This window comes from Poecilia reticulata, chromosome 15 (genome assembly GCF_904066995.2).
Source record: "Poecilia reticulata chromosome 15, P_reticulata-male-v2, whole genome shotgun sequence".
Taxonomy (NCBI): domain Eukaryota; kingdom Metazoa; phylum Chordata; class Actinopteri; order Cyprinodontiformes; family Poeciliidae; genus Poecilia; species Poecilia reticulata.
The window spans coordinates 27,713,410-27,741,213 of record NC_088844.1 but is presented as its reverse complement, the minus strand read 5'-3'; the positions used below and the strand labels follow the sequence as shown (position 1 = coordinate 27,741,213).

Below are 27,804 nucleotides of genomic sequence, written 5' to 3'. Positions count from 1 at the left end.
GCTTACTGACAGATTGGAGCGATTTTGTGCTCTTCTCAAAATGTTTTAGTTATATTACGGCTACCGTAGTCCGGAGCACCGCGGAGCAATACTACTGCGCTTTGATGGACTGTTTTGTTTCGCCTTATAGTCCGGTGCGCTTTATGTATGAAATAGAGCATTCATTAACAGTGCGCCGGAAAATACGGTACATGAACAAAATGGCTGCTGTCGGGAACGACCCGTATGAGACGGAGAAGGAAAATGTGTCAGACGATGTGAACAAAGCTGCCTCCGATTTCCTACTACGATACGGCTAACTAGCTAGTGACCGCGAAGAGTACGTAGTGGAGCTTCGAGGCCTGAACAATCAACGTTTAAAATGATTTGTAAAGAACTTATGAACGCCTCATGTGAATGACGAGGTTCTGGTGCCTGACGGAGTAAGTACGTAACAAACACGTAGCAGACATGTCCGTCTAAGCTAGCAGATATAAGCTATATTAGCTAAGCTAATTTTGCTAGTTCGGCTGTAAGCACGACAGTAAATAACTTAGTATTACACAGGGGTGGGTAGAGTACTCGTTGTAATAGTTGTAATGTACTTGTGTTGTTTATAAGTTAGACAGGAACGAGGCGGGCGCTAGCTCCAAGTTTATGGCCTTTTTACTGTTGTCATAGCAACTCCATAGCCACCACCTGCCAAGATGGCAAAGTTCACCGAAACGTGACGTCACATGAGAGCTACGTAATAGCTGCATGATAAATTAAAACAAGCTCAGGAGTTTCTATTTGCACGATTTATCATTTTCTCTGAAAAACTGGATGGTAAAAGTCTTCAGTCTGGTGCTTTGGTCTCAACTAGACATTTTTTGTGAGTGACTTCATAATTCATCTTATTTGTTGTTTTGTTTATTTTGAATATTTAAAATGTCTCCCAGTTCCAGTCTTAAATATTCATTAGAATTATTACTTGAAAATAGTCTCAAAACCACAATATTATCGCTTATCGTTCTCCCTAAAGTTATCGCAATAACTTTACTTTAGGGAGAATTTATCATCCAGCAAAATTTGTTATTGTGACAGGCCTAATCCTACAAGCTGAGAAAAAAACAACCACACACACACAAGCTGCAGATTTGAGCGTGCAAACTGTGTGTTGTTACTCTGCGAAAGACATGGATGATGTTGGCTGCAGCACTTTGACATGGAGGAGGATTATTAGGTGTGGGAATTAGTGTGAATCCATGTTTATCCAAACATGAGGGGAGAATGCATACATGCAGCATCCTTTTACACCTGTTCACACACCTGGTGGAGACGTGTAAAACAACCCCATGTAGAGAAATACTTTGTTTTGCATGAAAAGCTGCATCAGCTTTTACTCTTATTCTACATTATTTGATAAGTTTGGAGAACAGAAGTTGTAACGTTTGTTTTCTGTTCTGTGGTTTTCTTTCACACCGAGTTAAACTTTAAAAATAACTGAGCAGTTGGTGACACAGAAAGGTTTCAGATTTCAGACGACACCTGCTGATGTGCAAACTGAGGAGCATCGCTTTTTAACCGAAGTGTCTTCTCCATGTCCTGGAGGAGAAGCTCTTTGCTCTCACGGATGTTTTCAGCTGACGGCAGGCGAGTCTTGGGACTTTTCTTTTTGACCCTGCAGAGGATGAAGATGTAATGAAAGTAAAAATCTAAATTTTTCTCGCTTTCTATGAAGAAACAAAAATCAAGATTCTATTTTAAGCCATATCAATCAGCACTAGCTCATAGCAACGCTTGTTGCTTGTAGCAACGCTAGCTTGTAGCAATGCTAGCGTTTATCAGAAGGAACTAGGGCTGCAACTGATGATGATTATTTTAATAATCAGTTAAACGTTCAATTATTCTGATAATTAATTGGGTAACAAAAAATTGCACATTCTACATTGTCATTAAACCATTTAAGCCCTTTCTATACATTAAAAATAGCTTTAAAAGTTTTGGCTCAAACATATTTACAGACAAATGTGTTTTTATCTTAAATGCAAAATATATTTTTGTGCAATTTTAGATTAATTACTGCTCTGAATATATATTGTTTTTCACAAAGTAGATTTTTTTTAAAAAACGATTAATCAATGACAGTAATTTAAAAACATCGATTAATCAGATTAATCGTTTGCGCCGCAAAGGGAACTCACCCTGACGGAGCTCCTTTGGGAAGCCCCATGGAGTTGGTGGGCTGACTCGGGCTCAGTGACGGCAGGACGGAGCTCAGGAAGGCCACCGGGTTCTGGATGGGGCTGGGCGAGGAGCTGCTGGAGGTCGGGGAGGACGCCTGCGGCGGCGACTGGGCCCGTAAGCCCAGACCGCTGCTCAGGAACGTGGGAGACGACAACAGGGACGGAGGGCTGGTGGGCGACTTGAGAACCCTGGTGGGGGAGAACCTGAGCGGCGGGGAGAACGGCGGTGGGGTCGGGGAGCTGGCCGCGGACGAATTGAGCTCGGCGGCCAGCTCCTGCAGCAGCGGAACCGGCGATTCTGTCGGAGATGGACTCCTGATGGGCAAGAGGGTCTGAGCGGCGATGAACTCCTTGGGCCGGGTGTAGCTGAAGGACACGGCGGTCAGGTTCATCAGGGAGGCGTGGGTGCTCCGGAGCTGAGGAGTCGGGGACGTGATCTGCAGAACGGATGAATCTGGTGGAGCGGCGCTGAGCTTCGGAGCAGGCGGGGAACTGAACTGGGGTTTGGGTCCGGCTCGGCTCAAAGCTGCGGGGGAAAGGTTCAGATGGGAGGCGTGGATGGTGTTGGTCGGACTGGTCACCAGGGGGGACATGTTGAGGTGAGGAGCAGCAGGAGGAGCAGCAGGAGGAGTCCAGGAGGCGGCGCTGAGGGCTGGGGTGGAGCTGAACGAAGGAGCTGGAGGTTTGGTGGCGCTCAGCGGAGGAATCTGAGGTTCACGGTGCATTCTGGGAGACCACAGAGGACCTTCAGAGGGACCATGGACCTCAGAGGGGAGCTGGGTCTGGAATGGGTGGTGGGGCCGGTGATGGGTGTGGGGTTTGGTCTGAGGTTCGCTCTCCTGCTGCTGCTCCATGAGGACCTGGTTGTGCAGAAGCTGAAGCTGAGCCGGGTCCCTGTTGATGGAAACGAACGCGAACGACACAAGTCTTAAATCTGTCGGGACGTAAACCGACAGAGAGCAAAACAAAGTCCTGCACAGAAAAATACATTTTAATATATTTTACATGTAATATCTGAACGGTTTGACTTGAATTTGCTTTCAGCTTCTATCTGAGTCGATTCTAAACTAAGGCTGTTTTCACACCTGACAGTCCAGTAGACTCAGTCTGATTGGGGACCATTTGTTACATTTCAGCTGTTGTGGTTCTCTTTCAGCTGAAAATGTAGAAACTTTGACCCCCAATAGAACCGAATCTACCAATTAATCCGGTGTAAAAACACTAAGCTATGATCTACAGTAAAAACGTATCAGTTTTTTAAGCTACATTCACACAGCAGATTGATTCTCCATTCCAATTTTTTTCTGAAATCTGATTTTTTATTTTTTTTTGCATGGCTGTTCAGGGCTACTAATTAAGTGTGACTGCAATCAGACTTTTGTGTTGGACGGTTTCCAACCCCAAAGCAACCCGTATGGGCAGAAGGAAAAATGTAAACATCGCAGAGAAGTGAACCGTTTATGGAGGTAATAATGGACGCCGTCATTGACTGGATGAATTTTTAAAGTTCCTTCAGCAAAGGGAGACGACAGTATCAATATTATATCAACACAAAGGAAGCGATAAAACCAGCTGAACAGACATGTTCGAGTTTCACTTGGATTGCTAGGTAACGGGCTGGGCTCTGCTGGGGTTGCTAGGTAACGGGCTGGGCTCTGCTGGGGTTGCTAGATAACGGTGTTGTGTCCAAATGCGACTTCACAATCTGGAGGATTTTGAAACTGCTCCTTTTTCAGACACCAAAGAACATTAACTTTTTGCCAATAAATAGTTGGGTGTTTTGTTTTTAAGCGCTTTGGCAGTTTTTAAAAGCGGTTGAGACCCAAATGGAAGTAAAAAAACATGCAAAATGTCAATTTTCTCTTTAAATTAAAAACAGATGGACTTTGTTTACTGTTTGGGAGATTTCTAAACTGGTTTCACTGGACTTAGAAGCTTCAGAATAAGAAAGAAATGCAAATTAGTGTTGCCGTTTCTAATAAAAACGATAAGACACAGTAAACTTTGTGACAAAATGTGTAGAAAGCTTGATGGGGCATGAATACCTTTGCAGAGCTCGTCGTGTTTTATGTGCAGCTCAGTGGGGCATGCATGAGGAAAACCGAGCTGTCCTTTTATGGAATAAAAACAAGTGGCTCACAAACAGCACCATCTCTTCTCCAAACAAATTTACCTTTCAGTGTTAGCAGCTTTCAGCTTATTTAACATAAATTATTGCATTTCTGCAAAACAGTGAACTACAATTTCAAACTGAAATCTTAAACAACCAATAAAAGGCAAGTTTCTGCAAATACAAATAAAAAAAAGCAAACTTACAAATAAAAAACGCCATCCTTTGTTTTAGAAAGCCTGAAGATCCACATTTTCACGCCTGCATGTGAGTTTAATAACTGAAATGTTTGCAGCTGATGTCTGAGTGAAAGCAGGATGAAGCGCGCCGCCTCCTCTGCGGCGGTGACACGTCCCTCTGCATAACTCACACAACTCTCGGCTACGGATGCAAACAAATGATCGACTAATGGCTCATTAGATTAAATTTAGTTCATATGATTAACTAATATCCGCTGAGACCTTCTTATAGTGTTGCAGTTTGGCTGCCATCCAGCGGAGGGCGCCGCTGGTCATCCTGAAGCAGCGAGTTTGTTGATGCCGATAACAAAGATGGCGGCCAGTCGAGCTGCATGACGAAGCTAAACCTGTTGATGTGAGGTTTAGCTTCGTCATGTAACAAGGTGAGGAAACGCGGCTGATTTAACGGAGAAAAATCGCAACATGATGAAAAAACATGGCGCCAAAACGCACAGTTGTTTTTGAGGGCTGTGGCGAGTTAATGCAAGTTTTAACTTTCCTTCAAGAGTAACTTCTGTATGAATATCTCTGTTTATGGGCAATTAAGAGTTTCTTTTAAAATCTCCTTAGTAACTTAAAAAGGCTGCTGATTTGCTATGTTTTACTATTAATTGATTTGAGTTTGGAAGTTTTGTTTTCTATTCATAATTTATGGTAATTTACTACCAATTTTATTATTTTTTCATTAAACTTAAATTTCATTTCTTGTTTTGTCATATCTGCTTATGATGTTGACATTATTGTGAAGCAGCTGAATTGCTGTAAATGTGCTACATAAATAAACTTTGACTTGGTAATTAGGTCTACGTTTAATGTGAGAAAACCACAATTTTCTGTTTATTTTTTTCTGATAGAACGAATTGTAACAATTTTTTGTTTTTTAAAATTTCATCTTATAAAAAATTAGCCCATCATGTTACGGACAGACGGTCAGCCCTCTTTATGGAAGAGAAAACTGATGTTTTTAAGAAAATGGCCGCCTATAAATTAGCTGGTCAATCAGCTTTATTAATCGATTTAACTTCATCCTGGCTCTACTTACAGTTTGGGCTTGGCCAGCACTGGCGGCGGCTCTTTGCCGGACAATGCCAGACTGAGGTCTTCGTCGTAGTCGCCTTGTTCTTCGTCCTCCTCATCCTCTGGGAGTTTGAAGTGGACGCGCAGGCCGACTCTTGCGCCGGATCGGGAGTCTCTGTGGTTCGTCAGGGTTCCTGTTTTCAGGCAGGAGTTAGGCGGAGGGTCAGGCAGGGGAACCACGCCGCTGCCGCCGTTTGGCCGGTTTGGGGCTGCCTTGGCATTTCTATCCGATGGTCTGGACGCTTTCTGCTCAGACGTTTTCGCCGCCGCAGGAGAAACGGTGAAAGGCCTTTGACTGGAGAAAATCTGCCTGGGGTTCTGGAGGTCGACGCCTGGACCGCTGGACCCCGAGACGCCGTCCAAGTTCAGGACGGAGGGCTCCAGACGGAGGGTGCTGGTGTTTAACGGGTCGAGGCGTAACGTGCTGGAAACCAGCGGCTCAAGGCGGATGCTGCTGCTCACCATGACCTCTGGCTGGGAGGTCACAGCCGGAGCCGACGGGGTGAAGCCCGGGCCTCGGCGGGACTCTGTCAGTAACCCGCTGAAAGGCCTCGCATGGCTGCTGGTGCTGCTGTTAGCTGAGAAAAAACGGATAAATTTACCCAAAAATACTATAGGGCTCAAACGATTAATCACGATTAATCGATTATTGAACTGGTCGCTTAATTTAGTCATCGATTAATTGTTAATTGGAGAATACAGATTTTTACAAAGGCCACTTGGTCAGAGCAGTAAATTAGCCAAAACTGCATATAAATAAATATCTTGTTTATTTAAGATAAAAAACACCTGGTTCAGATTTTATAAGGAATACATTTAGGGAATAAAAAACTTATTTTCTTATTTAAAAAGGAATTGAATTAGTTGTTTATTTGCATTTTAATGTATTTCTAAAAAAAAAAAAGCTTTAAATTGTTAAGTAAAAATTCTCCAGAATATGCTGCGTTTTTATTGGATTAATCATCAGAATAATAAATAGATTAATCGATTAATAAAATAATCATTAGCCCTAAACCCTCAGAACTCCCCACATTTTTCATTCTGTTGAAAGAAAGAGGAGTTTTACCTTTGACCCTCAGAGCAGCAGAGCTGGATACCGTTCCATAATTGTTGTTGGCTGTGCAAGTAAACATCCCTGAGTCCTCTGGAAAAACCTCAGCTATGACCAGCGTGCAGATTTCCTCTGCAAGAAAAACAAAACAAAGAACCCTGCATCACTTCAAACAGCCCTGCAGCGTGTTTTTCTGCACATCACTTCAGCTGGGAGTCTGTGTGCAGCTGCTGCAGGAGGACCACATCAGCCATGGATGGGGGATACCTTATAAGGTCCAGTCTGTGGGAGTAGCAGCCTGGCTTATGTACAGAAGAAGAGCTGAGGACTTTAAACACTGCAGCTCCTCTAAGCGCTGCTCTGCTGAAGCTAGCTCACGTGTTTCAGAGACTGAATGAGTTTCATACCTGCTTCTGCTGGAGATCTGGGCTCTGAAACAAGGACAGAAACCAACTTTGGTCACAAACTGATCTATAAAAAGCTTTTTTAACAAATTCATGATGATTTTTGTTTGAAAAATACATTTAAATTGAACACAGGGTTCATTTAGTTTTCTCTGTTTAGTTTCTGACCTTTTCCAGCTGCAGTAAAAGTAAAAGTTCATTTTGTCCAGTTACAAATTTCACTTCATAGAGAAACTTTGTTGTCATAACAAGACATAAAACTTGCTTCATAACAAAACATTCTCATTTAAACAAGAAACTTTATAGTTACAACAAATAGCGTCTCGTTTGACCGAGAAACTCTCTTGTTATGACTCGATAAAACTCGTCTAATAATGAAACTCATTTATATAAGAAACGTGTCTTAAAACGGAAAACATTCTCAATATAGCGAGAAGCTTTCTTATGAGAAATTAGAGTGATATACAAAGATATCATTAAACCAAAAAAACTCATAAAACTTATCACAAGAAAGTTTCCCTTTATGAATAGGTATACAACTTGTCTCGTTAGAACAAGAAACTCATTAAAACAAATGTGCACGCCACACTTTTCAGTCTTTTTTCTTGTAAAAACCTTTTGTAAGTCATCCATATCCCCTCTGCTTCACAGATAATAAAATTTATTTAAGTGTGAACATCTGAAAATCACATTAAATAAAAAACAAACTGCTCTTAAATGCCTCCACCTTTTCTTCTTCTGCATGTTTATTCAGACGGATATGAAAACGGATTTTACTTTTCTGTAGGATCCTGAAATCAGGGGAGTCCTCCATGAGTTGTCCGTCCCTGAACCAGTCGACCCGCGGAGACGGGACTCCCTTCACCCGGCACTCCAGCACCACCAGCTGGCCTTCTGACGCACTCAGATCCTGCAGGCTCTTTTCACACAAAACAGGAAACAGAGGGACACATAAACACAGCTGGAACCGCATATTTACATACACACAATAAACGGATACATTCATTTTTTTTCTCATAAGCGTTTATGTAAGAATGACCAAAGTTATGTCTATTTGCTAAATGCTGCAGCAGGAAACCCAACAGGTTTGACCCAAATGATACTGATGGGATATTTGTAAACTTCTGGATTGAAAGAAATTTACAAAAAAATAAACATCTAAAAATGTTCTCAAACTTTTATGTTATTTAGCAAATAGAATAATTTTGGTGATTCAAACTGAAAACAAGAGAAGTTTGGTCTGATTTTACTTCAAACAGGAAGAAAATAAATGTTTGTGTCTTAATTCAGCGTATGTAAACTTGTGGTTTCTACCTTGGTGAACACCGGGGCGGCCATGACGGGCGGCCCGCTTCTTTCCTCTGAGTAGAGCTGGCTGAAGGTTGGAGTCTGCAGGAAAACACAGAACCAGAGCCGGGTAGGAACTACCTACATTTTTTGAACGGCTACGTTTTACTTTTATTTGAGTAATTTTACTCTTAAGTATTTCTGCTCTTGAGTAAAATTTCTGGATTTTCTACCCACTGAATGAAAACAAACGTGTTTTAACCTAAATTTCACCAGACAGACACACCTGCAGTTTTTGTAAAAGTTTCAGAAGTTTTTAATTGAAAGAAACTGACTTGGAAAAAAATGCTCTAACCTTCTGTTATTTATATTAATTATTTCCATGTTGGTGTTGAAAATGCCAAAATTACCAATATTTTGGTCCATCTGATCATGTAATTTTTAAACATTTATAAACGCTGAAATAGAAATGCTGCTAGATTTGAACTGATACATTTTTAGAAATTAACTCGGTTCTGGAGCAACAATAATCACATTTCTTGCTTCCCGTTTTGGAAAACTTCACAGGAAGATACATCGGTTGTAATATTTGGAATAAAAATGAGGCTGCAGACGGAAACCTTGCAGTTTGTTTACCTGAAGTTGTGGCGTTTGTGCTGCAGTGGACAGTATGGACGACCCGGCTGGATTTAAAGCCAATGTTGAAGCGTTTTCAGTTTCTGTTGGTTCTGCTGAAGTGGGAAACACCTGCACAGGTAGCACTGTTCGCTCCTCCCCCGCAGGAGGAGCCAGGGTCACTCTGCAGAGCTCAGGGACCTGCAGTATGGTGGCAGATGTCCGGACCGGTACAGGAGCTTCTGGAGCGGTTTGGGTCAAATCCTGATCCGGTTCCACTGCGGCTGCTGCGAGCGGAGACGACGCCGAGTCGTCGTCCTTCACAGGCTGAGTTTGGTTTGACGACTGGGGTAAAGATGGAGATGACTTTGGTTTCCGCTGCAACCTTTAAAAAACAGACGAAACAGATGTGAGGCAAGAACGGGGTTACGCAGATTTGGTTGTTAAAAGCAGGAATCTGATGCAGAAATTTATTTTTATTGAAGACGTTCGTATCCACTAACGAGTTAATATAAAGGTGATTGATTTATTGATTAATTGACAAGCGGCCATTCTCTTGAAAACCTGAGTTTTCTCTTGAATCCAGGCTCTTTCCGTAACATAAAACGTTAATTTTGTCATAACATGCTAAATTTAACAAAAACATAATTAAATTTTAACATTATTTTGTGTCAGCGGTATTAAATATTTACTGAATAAACAGAAAATTGTGGTTTTCTCACATTATTAACCTTCGAAGCACATCGGTAATTTTTGGTAAAGTTGTCGCAGCTCCGTTGTGCAGCTCGGATGAATAAAACGCTATGAAAGTGAAACTTAAGGAGTTTGTCGAGTGTTTCTATTTCAAAACAGAACCGCAATAGCTGATTTTTTTCACCCCACAGCGGACTCTGTTCGGAGCAGGTTTGGACCGTTTCTCTTTCCCGTTCTTGTTCAGCCGCCATCTTGTATCAACTGGCTCCGCTTGAGGATGACCAGCGGCGCCCTCTGCTGGATGGCGGCCGAACTACAACACTGGAAGACGGTAATCGATTCAAACTAATCTTAATCTAATAAACCAGCTTTTAGACTTTATAATCATCACTGGTCCCAATAAACTCAGACATGTTTACATCCCTGCTATAAACTGTTATAGGCATAGTTTTAAAATTTTCTTCATGGTATAAATTGATTACGTTAATTAATTACTTTATGACGAATAATGATGATTAATGGATAAAAAAAATTGGCAGCTAAATAAATACATTTATTTTATTTATTTATTATCAGAAAGTAAATTTCTGACCAGATTGATGTGCCATGACAGTAAAACTCACAGGGCTACATGATCAAATCGCTGTTCATCCTCAGAGTCTGAAGAGGAAGCACCTGAAGGATGAGACAGGCGTGTGAATAAAGCCCTGAAGAGGTGATTATCTGATGCTTTAAATAAACGTGAGCCTCACCTTCTACATAGATCTCAGCCGACGTAGAGTCCGTCCCGTAGACGTTGGAAGCGAAGCAGGAATATCGGCCGGTGTCTTCCTCAAACGCCTCTGCTATGACCAGAGAGTGAAGCTCACCGCTGGTGATGATCTGAATGTCAGGGCTGTTTTCCAGCTCCTTTCCCTCACAGAACCACCTGGAAGTCAGCAGAAAAGTGAACCACCTCCGTTTTTATTCGTTCATCTCAGGATCTCACTGGAAAGTAACTTATTCAGAAATTCTTTTAAGATTACAAATCTGAAAAGTGTGGCATAATTTTGCATTCAGACACTTTTACTCTGATACTTCTAAGTAAAACCGTTCATGTAATTTAATCTGCTCTGTGAAGGCTTCAGGCAGGGTTGGGCGATTAAATTGTTTGTTTTTTTTATCAATCATTCTTTTTTGGATTTTAAAGAGTAAATTTTTGAAAAATCTGATTTTTTTTTCCTCACCAATGCACTCCTTGGGTTTCCCTACAGTTCAGAGTGATGTCAGCACTGAGGGCGGACATTTTGCTTGAGAACCATGTTTTACAGCTTGTATATTTGTACTTCATATTCAGGTCAAATCTACAATTAAATATTTGTTTTAAATTTATTTATTTTTTGCAAAAATATAGTCAAAATGTCGTACTACTATGACTATTCTCATAGTAATACAAGGATAAAGTCTTAATTTTCTCTCAAATTTTTTTCCTCATAATTTTAAGATGTTTCTTTGGTAAAACTGCATCTTTATTGTGACTATATTCTCGTAAATAAGCAAGAATTACACCAAACTGGCCCTAATGCAGTTTTGTGTGTCAAATAAGATGTTGGTGGTTGTTGTGTCTTTTTTTGCTCCTATTTAACCATTTCTGGTTGGATTCTCATCAGCAAACAGTTAAAGATTTTCATGAGCAAGTCGCATCTTTTTTTACTGCAAAACAAGAAGCATCACCGGCAACGGTAAACCAAGTGAAATTTGAAAGAGGAGGAGAAATATTGACGTACATAATGTAGCATAAAGCCTCTGCTGCGCTCTTTTAATTGTAAATCTATAACGGTAAACATCAAACTCCTCCGTCCGGAGCAGCAACATACCTCTACGTCAGCGTGCGTCTATTTTCAGAGGATGAGGCCTTGATACTTCATAAAATCCAACCAATGGCCAAACAAGAAACGTATGATGGTTGATGTTGGTGTCATCGCTCAGCAATAAACCTGTCCGCGCGCAAAAAACCGGACAGTGATCCAAGCTTTTAAGGTTCTGTCGTAGCAGGAAGAGAAAAAGCCAGACACGCGGAATTTCAATCCCAAAACAACAGCTGGAGGGGCCGAGCGGAGCCGCTTATGATGAGTAAGGGGCTAAATTGAAAGCATGAGTAGCAGAGGAGGAGGCGGTTGGCCCATGAAGACGAAGACCCGGCCTCGCTGCACCTGTCCGGGCTATTTTCCCTCCTGAGATCAGAACCAGAGAGGAGGTTTCCTCTCCGACTCACTGACCTTACGCACAACACTAAACATAGACTCAGAGTACACACAATGCAGAATGAGGACACACAGTACAGCGCTTCACAACGACGTCGGCTCCTTGAAGTGAGACAAATCACAGCTAGAACTGTAAAAACAGCCAACTAGGACTGAAACGATTAATCGATTATTTAAATCAGTTATTTAACTGGAGTATATAGACTCAAAAAAAGACAACTTGTTGAAAGAATAACACACTCAGAGTGGTATTTAAGCCAAAACTGTACAAAAATACCAATTTTTTTCATTTAAGTTTAAGAAAATATTTTTTTTCTGTCAGTATTTTCTACCTATAGGACTTCAAGTGGCAGTTTTAGCTTCACCTGGTTCAAAAATCTATTAAACACTTTTAATTGCAATTAACTGGTTAATTCAAAACAGATCAGCCATACATTGTATCAATGTTAAGTCGAGTAGAAAGGGCAGATCTTTTCACATTAATGTTTGAAGTATTTATTTAGCTGCAGATAAATAATTGGCTTCAAAGAATCAAACATTAACTAAAAGGATGCTATGTTGTTGCATCTTAGGCAATAAAATGTTTACTTTATTATTTAAACATGGATATCTGCATCTTTGTATTTTAAATGCATAAAAACGCTTTGGTGCAGAGCTGAAACGATTAATCACGATTAATCGATTACTGAAATAATCATACTAAACTAATTTAGTAAGCAATTATTTATTTGGTGACAAAACAACATAGTCATAGCAGTAATTAAGCCAAAACTTTACAAAAAATAAATTTTGATAAAAATTAAATGAAAACTCTGCAGATCGTGTAATTTTTTTACACGATTAATCGCTAGTTGCTGTCCTACAGTCAGTCAACATCACAACGTTCAGCATGAAAATGAGCCAACTGTGAAACAGAGGTCACATGAATGTCAACACAAACTCAGAAATGCATCACCTGAGCAAAAACTATTCAAGTAATCTCACCGAGCGCCTCACAGTTCCGTCAAGAGCCGAGCCGGTCCATTATCAGACAGGACTGCAGCTCGCGTTGCCAGTCCGGTCTAAAAATGGCCGGCCGCTACATTCTCCACGGACACGTATAAGTTAGAGGCTCAACAATGTTCAGGAGGACCAACAAGCCCATGCCCCCTATAGTCCGACGGCTCAGCTGCTGCCTGCCGTAGCTCTGGGAGGAAACCCAACAACACCGGCACGGACGGGAAACCAGCTGAACGCAGCGTGAGAAATAACGACCCGTCACATGTTAGCGCATTCTGATGATTAGTCGTACGGAGGAGCAGTCTGTGGACAACTCTGACTGATTGCTTTCACGATTTACTCCACTCAGCGCGCACACACACACACACACACACACACACACACACACACACACACACACACACACACACACACACCATTCAGAACCAGGACCAGCTGCTGGCCATCATCACATGTCACTTCTGTCAGGATGGCCCAGGAACAAACAGCATCCTCCTTCCTAACTCCAAATCCGTTCAGTGATTATTTGATAGCTGGCAGAGGAAGATATGTGTGTCAGTTCTTCACACGGTTCTGAAAGTTTCAGTAAAACATTCTCAGTTTCTCTCTTTGATGGGAGATTTGACAAGTTGCACAAAGCCGAATAATAAGGAGCTACATCAGGGCCATAGTTTCTTGAAAATATGTATTTTTTTAAAACTGAAAAAAAAAAAAAAAAAAGATTTGATACGGAAAAAATAATTAAAACTGATTCAAGATTTGTTTCAGTTTCCAACTTCTGGACCTGTTAGGACCTTTCCAGAACTTAGAATTTATGTTTCTGGAACCTAAAAGTTACCCTCTAGAACCAACTGAGTACTTTCTGGGTCCTTTGTGTTGCTGGACTGTTGCTGTGATTCTTTCATGCATGTTTGAGAAATCCTTTATGGCAACCATTCAGCTGAGCAAAAGGCCTGGAAGGACCTAGCCCCGCCTTCGAGGCGCAGCTCCTCCCCCACTGGGCTCCATCAGACTAGCCAGCAGCAAATCAGGGGTTAAATTATAATGTCAATTTTCTTTTATGTCATATTTGATATATAACAATTGAAGATAACAGTTAATTATGCTATAATATGGCACTATGCACCTGGAAACACTTAATGCTGCCCCTTTAAGCCGATTATTTTTTCTTACCGGACTTCAGGGACAGGATGTCCCCTCACGATGCAGTCCAGCTGGACCTTGGTGCCTTCAGGAACCTCCCTGCTCTTCAACTTCAGGATGAAATGTGGAAGTTCAGTCGCCGGCTCCGTGTGATTCGGACTCTGCGCCAGGCTTTCATCCAGATCCTCCGTTTCCTGAGAAACGACGCAGTCAAACTGCTCCTCTTTAGGAACCGTGCAGTCCTGAAACTCCAATCGGCCGCTCCCCGGGTCCTGCCGGGCCGTTGCCGGGCCGGGTGTCTCCTGCTCCGCCTCCACAGGCATGGCGGTGCGCTCCCTGTTGTCAGGGCTGATGGGATAAACCGCATCGTCCGTTTGGGTTTTGCTCTGGATCCTGTTCCGGTGGGCCTTGCAAGCTCTCGGTCGGACCCGCTTGGAGCTGTTGGCCTTGAAGAGGGAAGAGAGTTCCTCAATGAAGTCCGCCGCCTTATTGAGGAACTCTTTCTTGGACTGGGTCTCTGGACCGTACGGGGAGCTTTTCGCCGGACTGTTGTTGTCGTCAAATCCTTCATTGGCGTCCAGACTGTTCCTCGTCATGTTGTCTTGCCTGTTGTCAGAATTATGCAGCAACTAGTTACATTTACTCAATTACATTTACTTCATCAATTTTTCAGAGTATTTTTACTATTTTGGCTGGGTAACTGAAGTTGGGGGAACTTGAAACTGCTTAAGACCAAGCAAGTTGTTGCTAGGTAACCAGAGAGCAGAGTTGGGTAGTTTCTAGGGTAATTTACTCAGTTATGTTTTCTGTACTAACTTTTTTGAAAAAAATGTACTGTTGGAGTATTTTACTCCAACAGTAAAATACTGTTGGAGTAACTTAATAATTTTATTATTAAGTATTTCTACTCTTACTTTAGTAAAATTTCTGGATTTTCTACCCACTAAAAGTAAAACTACATGTTTTAACCAAAAGTTCACCAGACACATCTGCAGTTTTTGTTAAAGTCTCATAAGTTTTTTATTGAAAGAAACTGATTTGAAAAAACATTTATTGGCCTCATTTGTTATTTTTTGTTATACAAATTAGTCATTTTGGTTCTTAAAATACAAAAATTTCCAGTTATTTTGTTCTGTCTGATTATGTTATTTTTACATATTAAATAACTGATAATTGATCAATTACTCAGTAGTTGAGTAGACTTTTTACCACAATGCAAATCCACCTAATCTTACGAACTATTGTTGGTCTAGTTTCTAGTGCAAATATCTTAGTTTTGTAATAATTCAAGTGTACTAACTTAAAAGTAACTTATGAGCAAGGCATAGGAGCTTGTTTTAAATAATCCCTGATGTTGATGAAAAGTGCTACCTCTATTGGCAGATTATTTAATTTATAACATTTTTACCACGTGAAATAATCTTCCAGTGGAACTAGAACTGGGTTGCTAGGTAACGGGCTGGCCTTGGCCAGCGTTGCTAGGTAACGGCGCAAGGCAAGTTGATCGTCAATCTGCTTGTGGAACTAGAACTTTTTCACCAATATTAAGAAATTATTGACTTAAAACAAACTCCCACATCTTGGTAGAAAGATACATAAAAGCTAGTTTTGTCTTATTTCAAATGTGATAAGATTGTTGCACTAGAAACTACAGAAAAGTACTCGATAATATTGTTTTTGCAGTGTACCGGTGCTACTGTTTACTTTTACTTGAGTAAAAATATGCTACTCTAACTGGGCTACTCTACCCACCTCTGCCTGTTGTGCGTCTTCCTGTCAGGTGTGAACCTGGCGGATGAAGACGCAGGTAAGTGGTTTGAGACCGGAGCAACGGTGGATAAAGAAACTGTGGTTTGGGACAGATGGTTGGTGGCGTCACTGTTGGCGGCGGTTCCTGACGTCACAGCGGCCTTTACGTCGCCTCTCTCCTCGCGGGTCTCGTGTCCGATGGCCTGGCAGGCCAAGTTCACACTCTTATCCAGCTCCTCCTGGCTGAGGAAGGCTGACAGGTCTGGGAACTGGGCGTCGTTGTGGCCCACGGTTTCGTCGCCTTTGGCTTTCAGAGAGCCGTAGATCTGGAGACGGGAGGAAGGAGCGTCGGAGCGGCTCGTCTCGCCGTGGCGGTGCTGGGCTCGGGCCTCGTAGCTCACCCTCAGCAGCTGGGAGAGAGACGGAGGCTGCTCCGGGTCGTCCTCCATGCTGCTGAAATGACCGCACATCAGTTCCAAACGCTAATAAATGGATTCATAAACACGAAAACGGAGGATATTATATAAAAAGTTCAAACATTTCCTTACAGTTCTCCCTCATTGACTCCTTTTTTAATCCCATTTGTTTTCATCATTTCCATTTTGTTCGGATTGATCAGATCCAGCAGACTGGGAACAAACAGCATCTCTGCAAAGTTTTCCCTACTATCTAAAACTAACAAAATAACAAAAATTCTGCCATTTTATAAAATTATTCGAATATGTAGAATGACATCTTTTATTCGATTAATCGTTAGTAGCACTCCTAATTAATAATTTTCTGTCTTTTCACTCAATTATACGCCACATAATGTGTTGGTTTTTCGCATAAAATACCCTAAAAAAAAAAACACATCAAAACTTGTGGTTGAAACAGAAATATTAAAAAGTTGAAGTACAATGACCACACCATAATCTTGTAATTCGCATTACTCCTGAAATGAAGGCGTGTAGTAAAAATAGTATTTTATTTTAGCCGGATTGCGGCCTTCCTCAGGCCTCCTGCTCCAGGGGGGATCGGGTTCCTGACACCGGATCGGTTCCCCCTGCCCACCTCGCACTGACACCTGGATGACGTTTTCACTGAGCACAGATTTTCCTCGTGATACATGATGCAAGTTATCGAAAACAGACGTGGGAATAAAAGCTCGCAAATGCTGACAAAAGAAAAAAAAAGCGCAAATTAAGGAGGAGGAGCGATGCCCTTCCAACAGGCTGCAGCTGTTGTGAGCATTAATACTTTGCAAACAGGCGCGTCACATCTAATAATAGCAAAGTGGGTCTGGGGGGGTCAGTTTACAAGCAAAAAATCAACACAAAAAAATCGTTTTATCCGTTTGCGGCTGATTCTGATCAGCTCCAACTTGGATTTATTGAGTTACACCAACAGAAGTGTAATTATCAGGACGCTGCAGAGAGCGATAACACCGTCCCGTTTGATTACAGAAATAGAGCCAAGCTTGTTTCTGAGGGGAGATAAGCCACCGGCACAAAGAGAGAGAGGCTAAACAAAATGGGGGCGGGTCGGGTTTACCTTCAGAATAGACCCAGCTGGCCTCTGACCACCTGTGCTGCTGCTGGAGGGTGGTCCCAGTCTTTCGGCCACCTGGAGAAGTCCCGGATTCAGGCAGCTGCTCTCCCTCACACCGCCACCGGCTCGGAGTTCAGAGGAAAATCAGCAGCGGAGGAGCCGCGACCAGCGGAGAAAGTGGCAGCATTTGACAGCGCGGCGGCTGCAGGGTTATTTTTGGGGCCGGACGGGACCCATGTGTCTCTGGGTGGCGACCCGCCTCATTGGACGGAGGAGGCAGTGGCGGAGCTAGACTTTTAAAGTTGGGGGGGCTAAGGGGGGGCCAGGACGACCTCTCGGGGGGGAGGGGGGGGGAGGGCAAAATTTTAAATGTGTGTGTGCACACACACACACACATATATATATATATAATTTAAAAAAATAACCAAACTGAATATTTGGTTATTTTTTAAGCCCCTCTGTCATTTGACATCTTATAATTAACACCTTTGACTGGCGCACATGGAGACATGATAGACTTTATGCAAAGAGTTAATCGCAGAGGAAACTAAAATCAATCAAATAAAAGATCCTTTCTGAATATCATCTCATGGACACTGAACTAAATGCGTCTTTCTGACCGGGAGCTGACAGCGTGTTGAAGAGTTATGGACACCTTGGTTAGGAAGCTCTGATTGGTAACAATATTTCGGGTCGGACCAGAATTATTTGCCTGATGGTGGTTCGGGCTTCTGATGAGTTTACATTAATGAGTTTGGAGCACACAGAGAAAAACTAAATAGAATATTAGGATCTACTTATTATAGTTTAAGTAGAGGAATAACAGCTGACTGTTGAGAGAGGAAAGAAATTAAAGTGCAGATCCGTTAAGCAGAAACAAGCGCAGAGCGCTGGGCAATAAATGCTCCAATTAATCACACATGAGACGACAAACGCCAAATATACAATATATAGTTACACTGCTTACGTTAATGATGTTTTAAAAACAAAACCAGTAAAAACTTAACTGAGTTAATATGTCAGATTACCTCCTCAGCCTCATTTTGATGAGAACAGAGAGCAGTTCGCTGGTTTCTGTCCAGACTGTGATCAGCTGACCACTTGGTGCTCAGACAGTTTTAACTTTACGCACAGAGAACATCGTGGAGCTCATTATTAATCAGACTAAGAACAATATCTGTCAGAGAATCATCTCTGATCTGGTCGCTTTAACGGACCAGAGGCTTTGGAGCGTCCAGCAGCTGATCCGCTTCTGCGGGGTTTTTCTCCCGAAGAGGGAAGTGATGACGGGATCAGGAACCGATCAGAGTTCTGTCGCCTTCTAATCACGTCATTTCGTGAAATGTTACCTGATTTTAAAAACGTTCTCGCAGAGAAATAATAAATGTTTCGTTTGATGACTACAAATTGGAAATAAAATGATTTTTTTCTTTGACGGACAACAAAAAACCTCCAGCGCCACCTCTGCTCCAAACTACGAACATTGTCGGCCCCTCTTCGTTTTTTTCTCTATTTTGCGGAGGATCAATAAATAACTTATTGGTGTTTTACAACCACCAGGTATGAAGTGCTTTAGCCTTTGAGTTGCACCACAGCGCAGCACAACTGAAACATCCAGGGGAAGAATATCAGCTTGTTGTTATGAGTATAAAGGAGGCTGGTATCACGCCTGATAAAAATCTATTTATTTATGTCATCACATGGACTTATATAAAGTTTTATACATTTTCTTTTCATATATTTATTATTGTTTTTCTTCTTTAGATAGATTGACTTAGAATGATTCCAAATAATGTACAGGAATAACCTGGTGCCGTTATATGTCAATCATCAGGGGGGGCCACTGGGGGGGCCAATCAGATGACAGGGGGAGCAATGGCCCCCCTGGCACCCCCCTCTGGCTACGCCACTGCTCACAACGTCATGTGAGAATCACAAGCAAAACTTTGAGTCAAACAAAAACTTAGAATATCAAGGAAAGATTTATGACATGCACAAATAAGTTTAACAAAAACAATCACTGAGACATGAGACATGAGACTGCTGTTCATGAGACAAATGTGTGATTTAAATGTTTAAAAAGGTTTTTAAAGCAAAACTCAGTAGGCTTTTCTCATGGTGACATCCATTAACAATTCAATTTTTGCTTTTGTTTTTTTCTTTTTTCTGCAGTTCCACCTTAAAGTTTGATGCAGCTCTGCTTTCCTGATTGGACCGTCTTCATCTCCACTGCAGCAAACAGGAAGCTCTTTTTATAGATTACAGTCCACTAATCTGTAATCTATAAAAAGATTACAAGGGCATAAAGGTGGCTTTGTGCCCTTGTTTATATTTTTAATAGTGTAATTCTGTAAAGACAAAATATGTAAACCAGAGCTAGACCACCAGCTCTGATTTACAAAATAGACCTGCAGAAAGAAATTACTAATAAAATATCTTACATATGCATAGTGTTATGCTCTATGTAGAGATTTCCTTTAGCTCTGATTGTATGTCTCACAATTTTGTAATTTATCATTGTTTATTAAACTCTGAAAGCTGAGAGGCTGTTAATATTCTGTCCTAGAAGGCGGTTAGATGGGCCCTTTCTTGTTGTTGAGCACCTGCCCCTGTAGTGGTCTCTGTACGGCCCTGGCCATATATCTGCCGTAGCTAATACTAGGGACATTCTGTCATATGTGCATGGTTGTAGGTGAGGAAGACGCCGGTAAACCCAGGTAGTAATGAGGAAATAATGTATTTAATAAAGAATCAGGAACAAACTCAGAAAGACATGCGGCACTGGAAACGGACAGACGAACGATGAACTAATGACGAGGACCCGACGAAGGACAGAGACAACAGGTGGGGTTAAATACACAGGGAAGCTAATCAGAAAGACATGGACACGCTGGAGGGACTATGTCTCTCGGCTGGCATGGGAACGCCTTGGGATTCCCCCAGAGGAGCTGGAAGAAGTGGCTGAGGAGACGGAAGTCTGGGCCTCCCTTCTGAAGCTGAAAACCTATCGATCGTTTTTGTAGGGAAACTGGAGCACCCAGAGAAAACCTATCCATCTATCGATCAATCGATCGTTTTTGAAGGGAAACTGGAGCACCCAGAGAAAACCTATCCATCTATCCATACATCTATCCATCTATCGATCAATCGATCGTTTTTGAAGGGAAACTGGAGCACCCAGAGAAAACCTATCCATCTATCTATCCATCTATCTATCCATCTATCCATCTATCGATCAATCGATCGTTTTTGAAGGGAAACTGGAGCACCCAGAGAAAACCTATCCATCTATCTATCCATCTATCCATCTATCGATCAATCGATCGTTTTTGAAGGGAAACTGGAGCACCCAGAGAAAACCTATCCATCTATCTATACATCTATCCATCTATCGATCAATCGATCGTTTTTGATCGATTGATCAAAAACTGGGTGCTCCAGGGAAACTGGAGCACCCAGAGAAAACCTATCTATCTATCCATTTATCCATCTATGTATCGACCAATCGATCGTTTTTGAAGGGAAACTGGAGCACCCAGAGAAAACCTATCTATCTATCTATACATCTATCCATCTATCGATCAATCGATCGTTTTTGAAGGGAAACTGGAGCACCCAGAGAAAACCTATCCATCTATCCATCTATCCGTCCATCCATTTTCTTCAAGTCATGGGGGCAGCAGCCTAAGTAGGGAGGCACAAACTTCCCTCTCCTAAGCCACTTGGGTCAGCTCCTCCGGGGGATTCCCATCACATTCCTTGGCCAGCTGAGAAACAGACATTTTATCTGGGACTGGAAATGGACGGGAATTTTACTCTTTTATTTTGCTGTTGGTGATCGTCAGCAAAGTGCACAGAGGTGGATTTGAGTAAAGGTAATGTGACTGGCTTCCTAACTTTCTGACTACTCTGTATAGGTCTGTTTCTTGTGTCGTCATGTTGGTCAGCAGTACCCACCGATCTTCTTGCAGATCTTCTTGCAGACTCTGCCAGGGAGGTACTTCTCCCTGGCAGAGTCTGGTGGCTTGGCTTACTGTTTTCAGCTCCACACACTCTGTCTAATTCGATCAAGGTCTGCATGTTTTTCCTTTCAATCTCACACAGTTCCTTTTTCTCCTGCCGTTTGAGCTGAATCTGTGAATCCCAAGATTTTGTCAGACTCTTTATAGCTGCAGCTTTTTTCTCTTTCTCCAGTTTTTCACGCTTTTGCTCTGCAGATTCCCGCTCTTTCCTTTCTTCCAGTAACTTATCCTCCACAAAAGCCCGTTTTTTAGCTTCTTCCTTCTTTGTAAGTGACAGTTGGTCGTACACTATTTTTTTACGTATTTCACGACTTCTGTCCTTATCAGGAATGTTGCAGTCACTCTTATAGTCTAGAAAGCCAGATTCATACTGAACATCTCTTTCTTGCTCAGTTACACTGTGCTGTATTCCCCACTGCATTATTACTAAATTGTCCGTATGTTTTTTAGTCTCGTCCTGTGTCTTCAGTTTCTGCTGGGGATCCTTCTTCTGTCTCCTGGCTACAATTTCCTCAGCTGGATATCCAGGAAGCAACCCTTCCCTTTCAGCCCTGTCCATTTCCCTCTTCTGTTGCTGTTTATTTTCATAACTAGCAAACACTTTATCAGCCAGAGTCTTTGGCTTTGGAGTTTCCTTCTTCTGCTGATGTGCTTCATGTAGCATTTTGGCAACCTTCTCTTTAGCCATGCTGTTACATAGCTTCTTTTGCATAACAGAGTCGTAGGCAGCTTCTTTCCTCAATATATCCTGTAAATTGTCATCCACTGTCTTCTTTTGGTCCCTCATGTTTGGCTCAGTCTTGTCATGTGTTCTGAGTGTCTGCTGCTTCTTCTGTTTCTTCTTCTCAACGTCCTCCGTTCGATGCGACTGCTCTGATTCCATCAAGGAATCAGACCCTTTATTTATGATCTTGTCCATTTCAATCTGCTTTTGCCGTTTGTATTCAACTTGATCATCCCATGCATCAGTCAAATACTTTTGCATTTTGACTTTCTTTTCTTTCTCCTGTTTGTCAAGTAACTTTTGGGCAAACTCCTGCTTAGCTTTTTCTTGGTTAAGCTTTTTCTCCTCAACAGCTTCTTTGACATATTCTTTTCTCCTTATATTCTCTATATTTTCATAGGCCATCTTCTTACATTTCTCTCTAAATTTTACCTGCTCGTGAACATTTTTCTCCCTCTCGTCATGTACATATTCTGACCGTTTGCCTTCACTAACTCTGGGTGTTTGCCTTGGCTTTACCAATCGTTTCTCTGCCTTCTCTCTAACCTGTTTGTTGAGTTTTTGTTCATTTCTACGTGACGAAGACTTTTTAAACTGCATGCCTTGTTTGTCCTTTCCAGAATCCTCATTGGAAAGGACAATGAGTTTTGGACAAGCTCTCAACTTGTCAGCTCTCAACTTGTCCACATCCGTGGACAAGTTGAGAGGTTTTTGCACATCTCTGTCAATTTGCTGCAACGTTTTTGATGGAGTTTTCTCCGGCTTGTCTCTCCAGTTTTGCACATCCTGTGCGTAGGCATTCGTTGGGCTTGGCTTCTTTTCCTGTAATTTAGGAAGAGCAGCTTCGTGTCTTTCTTTCAACTCCTGTACTTTTCGAAATTTATTATGCTGGTTAATGAGTGCCTGAATATCAATTCCGTCTACATCAATTCCGTCTACCAAACTTAGAGGGAAACCTGAGCTTTTGCTAGAGTTGGAATCAGTTGTGGCGGAATTCTCCTGAATATCTAATTTTTGTTGCGGTATGGGGGTAGGGTGGATATCTTTTTTAATTTTAGGTAATTTTAAAATCGAGTTCCTTAAAGTACGGTTCTGATCTTCAAATTTGACGCTCTTCTTGAATCCAAAATCACATGGGAGGTCTGGGTCAAATATCTTTCTCGTCATAGGCATAGGTGTATCTTGCCTCCTGGGGAATCGACGGGGCTCCATCTTGCGTTTCAGTCTCTCGGTGAAAAATTACACTTCTCTATAAATCCGTTGAGTTCTGCGCATCTGGCTTTAGAACACACGTAACAAGATATTCAAAGGGTTCAGAGCTGATGTCATAGAATCTATGACACAAGGCCTGGGTTCCTTGTGACATCATCAGTTGGGTAGAAGTGTAACAGTTGCTATGGTAACCAGGAAAAGCTCTGAAGTGATTCACACTCCCTAGTGAAGGAGATGTTTCAACCCATCAAAACATTTCCAAATAAACTCATTCATATTAACACAAATGTAACTTTTTCCAACAATTTAGACAAGATTCAGCCAATGTGGCTGTAACTGATTTAGGCTTTACAATGTGCAAAACACAATCACCTGGTTTCCCATTAAATCTGCTCAACAGTGTTTTTCTCATCAATTCTTTTTTTGATGAGGAACCTAACAATAGTTTTTAATTTCTTTTGTTGGCCGCTGTCTAAGCTACGGCCTAAAGACGGCGTTCCCAGCGTGTCATTTCGTTCAACCTTAGCTTCGAGCACATGGGCGTGTGAAAACCACCACGTATGTACGAGCATGCAAAGAGCTGAGAGAGGTAGAGGAAAACAGAATGATTTATTCCTGACGCTCTCTTCCAAGTGACCTGCACAAGTTTTGACTCTCCACTGAAGACTCCATCAACAGTCTTCATGCTTTTTTAATGTGGTTTTGTATGTTTTCCTCCCACAAATAGCTTAATACAGAAAACTTTTCATCAGAAACAACTGATGGTCAAGCAGGTGATGAGCTTGTTCAACCAAGTTCCATTGAACAAGTGGGTAGTTTAAGTATTTCCAATTTATTAGTAATGTTCTTTGACATGTTGTGTTGTACCTTTCATGTTCATGTGTAAATTATTGAATACAACATGTGAATAATTAGTAATTGTAATCCATCCATCCATTTTCTTACACCCTTGTTGCTTAATGGGGTCGGGAGGGTTGCTGGTGCCCATCTCCAGCTAACGTTCCGGGCGAGAGGCGGGGTCACCCTGGACAGGTCAACACAGAAAGACAGACAGGACACACAACCACGCACACACACACACACACACACACACACACACACACACACACACACACACACACACACACACACACACACACACACACACACACACACACACACACACACACACACACACACCAAGGGAGAATTTAGAGAAACCAATTAACCTGAGAGTCATGTGTTTGGACTGTGGGAGGAAACCCGATAAAAACCACGCATGCACAGGGAGATCATGCAAACTCCATGCACCCAGAACCCAGAATCTTCTTGCTGCAGGGCAACAGCTCTACCAACTTCACCACTGTGCAGCCCTGCGCTACTGTGCAGAACTGTAAGAACTGGTTTTCTGTAAGAATGTCATACAGAAAACATTTTCCTGAACTCTACTGTGACTTTTCAGTCGTTGATTTTATGTATGCCAATGAGTTTTAGCATAAAAGATTAAATCTCACAGCCTGTTAGCTTGAATGTTTAAAGTACTAGCATAAAGAGCTGCATTTTTGTGTACAGTGTCCACTAAGCCAATGTTTTAGTTTTTAGTCAACAGGTCATGTTTAATGAATGGACTAAATCTGGTAGCGTTGCGATTGTATTTAATGTAAAACTTTCAGCACCTCTGCATCAGTACACACGTACCTCATGCTAAACAGTTTTTATGGAATATTACCATGGAAGTTATGATTAGTTAGAAAGTAACGTTCCAATTACTTCTATGTTGGGTTTTTTTTTGTTCTTTTTTTCCGCTACTGGAGTTTTACTGCAGTTCACTTTAAGACGTTTGTTGAAGTCTGGTGGAGGTGTTGAATACTTTTTTGCTTTTTATTCACCCCTCTAAATCATTGAACTCAGGTGTCACTTCCGTGTCCACAAACGTGTGAAATCCAGCAGTGAGTCCAGTTGTGGAATGATCTTGCAACTAAATATTCCACCTGTAGCTGGAATAGTGGGGTTATAACGAAGTGAAAGCAACTGGAAACTACAGCAACTTGGAAACAAATTGTCAGGTGAGTCAAATCAAGAAGTGAGGTCAATGAAAGCTGAGCTGGGTAAGTGTGCAAAGGTCTTCAAAGTTCTACAGAGTTGATGACAACAGACCAGGCACGTGCAGAGGGGGGGCCTGGGGGGGCTTGAGCACCTGTCCTTTTCGCTCCGTGCCCCAAGTGCCCCTTTGGTCAATTTTTTAATTTTTTTACATTTTTTTGTATTATTATTTTCTAAGCCCTCTTCTGACACATAATAACATGTACTAAAATGATTTTTTTTTTTTTTGTACAACATAATAAGCCCTCCGGTCACCGTGTTACCTTTGACCTTTTGCCCGTGACGCATGACGCAGTTGCCTTTTGCGCAGTGAGATGAGGCGGCTAACTGGAGCTCAACGTAGCGAACGTTACAGATTATAAAACAGTTTTTGGTGAATTATAAAAAAACGTTTTTGGTGAATAAAGTGGAGTAACTTGCTACTTGTCAGATGACGGAAAACGTTGAAGTATCGTTTCTGCTTCAGCTCGGAGTCGCGGTTTAAGCAGAGGTAATGAAATACAACAGACACTGACAGGCCTCTGCGTCTCCCTTTCTCTGAAGAACTACTGAGCAGGAGGAGACAGCCAGGTGAGGAAAACTGTTCTTATCTATCAATTTACTATTTTATCATACAGACATTAGGCTGTTGTTGTTGTGCTATTAGCTAGCTGATAGCTAACGACTTTGCTAGCAAAACTAGATAACTAAAAAGCTTCTTCCCTGTGTACGAGGCACATCGCCCGTCCAAAACTTATCATCTCCATTATGGATATATGTCCAATCTTCTAATTTCCTTTGCTGCATAATGTACATTGCATTTATTCAGGCGTTAGGTAAATGTATCTTGAAGGAGAATAACACTTAAATAACAAGGATATTCATTTAGAATTAAAAATAACTCGCCCTGAATTACCATAATAGATATAGTGTGTGTCATTAATGAAGGGGAAAAAAACTCAACCCAGACTTTAGTTTAGGGTCTGGTTTGCAGAGTATGAAGTTACATTTTTTTCCCAATGGGAAAAAAAAACTGAACTCAGTTAAGTAAAATAAAATTGTAATAACTTTTGGAATTGTAATGATTTCTTTTTTAACAAGTCGTTTTGTTTAAAAAAAATGTAAAAAAAAATTAAATAACTAATTTTTGTCCTGTGAACTTAAAAAGTTATTTGCCAAACATAAACTTTTATTTGCACACATCATGAATCTTTTGTTGTGATTTTAGGCCCTGGGGGGTAAAGGGTCTCTATATTCTGAATGAACCAGAGTTAGGAGGTCAGAGATCTTCCCACAAAACATCCAGTTTTACAGTTTAACAAACTCAAAATTCCCAGAATTCTCTGGTTATCTTAGAACTCAAATTTAAATGGATGGACGCATAAGCTGTTGGATGAACGAATGGGTAGGCAGAGAAAATGTTGGATGGATTAATGGTTGGATGAACAGATGGATGGAGAAAATGTTGGATGAAGACTTGGATAGAGAGAATAAACAATAGATGAAGCTTTTCTGGATAAACTGACAGAAAAACCAAACATTTTCTTTGTGCATCTTTTATTAAAAAACCTGGCAGAAAAAAAAGCAAACAATCTGGATAATCAGAAATTAATTTATGGTGTAAAAACAGCTGAGAAAAAAAAACATATCTGGAAACTCAAACATTGTTTTCCTCCTGAAACCAGACGAGAGTTTCCCCGTGCAGGTCGGTTTCTCTGCAAACATTTTCCACAAACACAAACTGTTTATTCAGTTTCTCATTCTGTTGGAGGAAAAACTACAACTGTTTACATCCAGTGTTGGAACTTGACTCTTCCTCTACTTCATCAAAATGTCTTAGAGAAAAACAAGACGGAAAGAGGAAACCAGAGCGTGTATTTACACTTAAAACAGTGTAAGAGCTTGTATCAAAACACTCATCAGATTTTTAAGAGGAAAATGCAGCAGTGACAAACTATATACATTATAAACAAGCTATACATCTTAACTTTTGCATAAAGACTCATCAGATCCACGAAGAAATGGAGTCTGAGATATCAAAAGGTTCACAAGGATTTCTGGCACTTTCTGGGAAAAATCTGCAAATCGTGCATGTAAGGCTAAAAGCAGAGAGACAAAAAGATCAAATAAAAAAGGAAATAAGATGTTAGTCTGAATTGTATGGAGAAAGATTAGGGCCACAAAAGAAAAAGAGAATTCAGACTTTAATCTTTGAAGGAAAAAGTCGGAATTTTGAGATTAAAATGAGAATTCTGCAAAAAGTCAAAATCTTGAGCTCAAAGTCATAATTCTTTTTTTGTGTGGATTATTAACTTTAAACGAGCTCCAATTTCCTGCTGAAAAGTAACTAGTCAGTTAGTTTTGTCTTATACAAGACATTTACACTATAAAAAATAGACCAGAAATCCTCAGTAAAATTTGGGTTTTTGTGGTGAATG

General features: G+C 41.3%; 1 protein-coding gene across 5 annotated transcripts in view; it reads right to left on the bottom strand.

Annotated features, from left to right (window-relative positions):
* mypn (myopalladin) overlaps positions 1-17,560 on the bottom strand; it is a 28,641-nt gene extending 11,081 nt beyond the window's left edge. For 2 of the 5 annotated variants that reach the window (XM_008430012.2, XM_008430015.2), the window contains exons 1-13: positions 17,351-17,560; positions 15,821-16,267; positions 14,099-14,674; positions 10,436-10,611; positions 10,307-10,358; positions 9,012-9,375; positions 8,403-8,477; positions 7,866-8,007; positions 7,092-7,115; positions 6,700-6,816; positions 5,599-6,211; positions 2,166-3,101; positions 1,510-1,642 (exon numbers count right to left, since the gene is read on the bottom strand). In XM_008430012.2, the coding sequence (XP_008428234.2) occupies positions 1,510-1,642; positions 2,166-3,101; positions 5,599-6,211; positions 6,700-6,816; positions 7,092-7,115; positions 7,866-8,007; positions 8,403-8,477; positions 9,012-9,375; positions 10,307-10,358; positions 10,436-10,611; positions 14,099-14,674; positions 15,821-16,266 (3,654 nt within the window). In that variant the 5' untranslated portion in view covers position 16,267; positions 17,351-17,560. Of the gene's footprint in view, positions 1-1,509; positions 1,643-2,165; positions 3,102-5,598; positions 6,212-6,699; positions 6,817-7,091; positions 7,116-7,865; positions 8,008-8,402; positions 8,478-9,011; positions 9,376-10,306; positions 10,359-10,435; positions 10,612-14,098; positions 14,675-15,820; positions 16,271-17,350 lie in introns of all 5 variants that reach the window. The other 3 variants (XM_008430014.2, XM_081616243.1, XM_008430013.2) reach the window with 2 other exon arrangements.
* Positions 17,561-27,804: the final 10,244 nt, after the last annotated feature.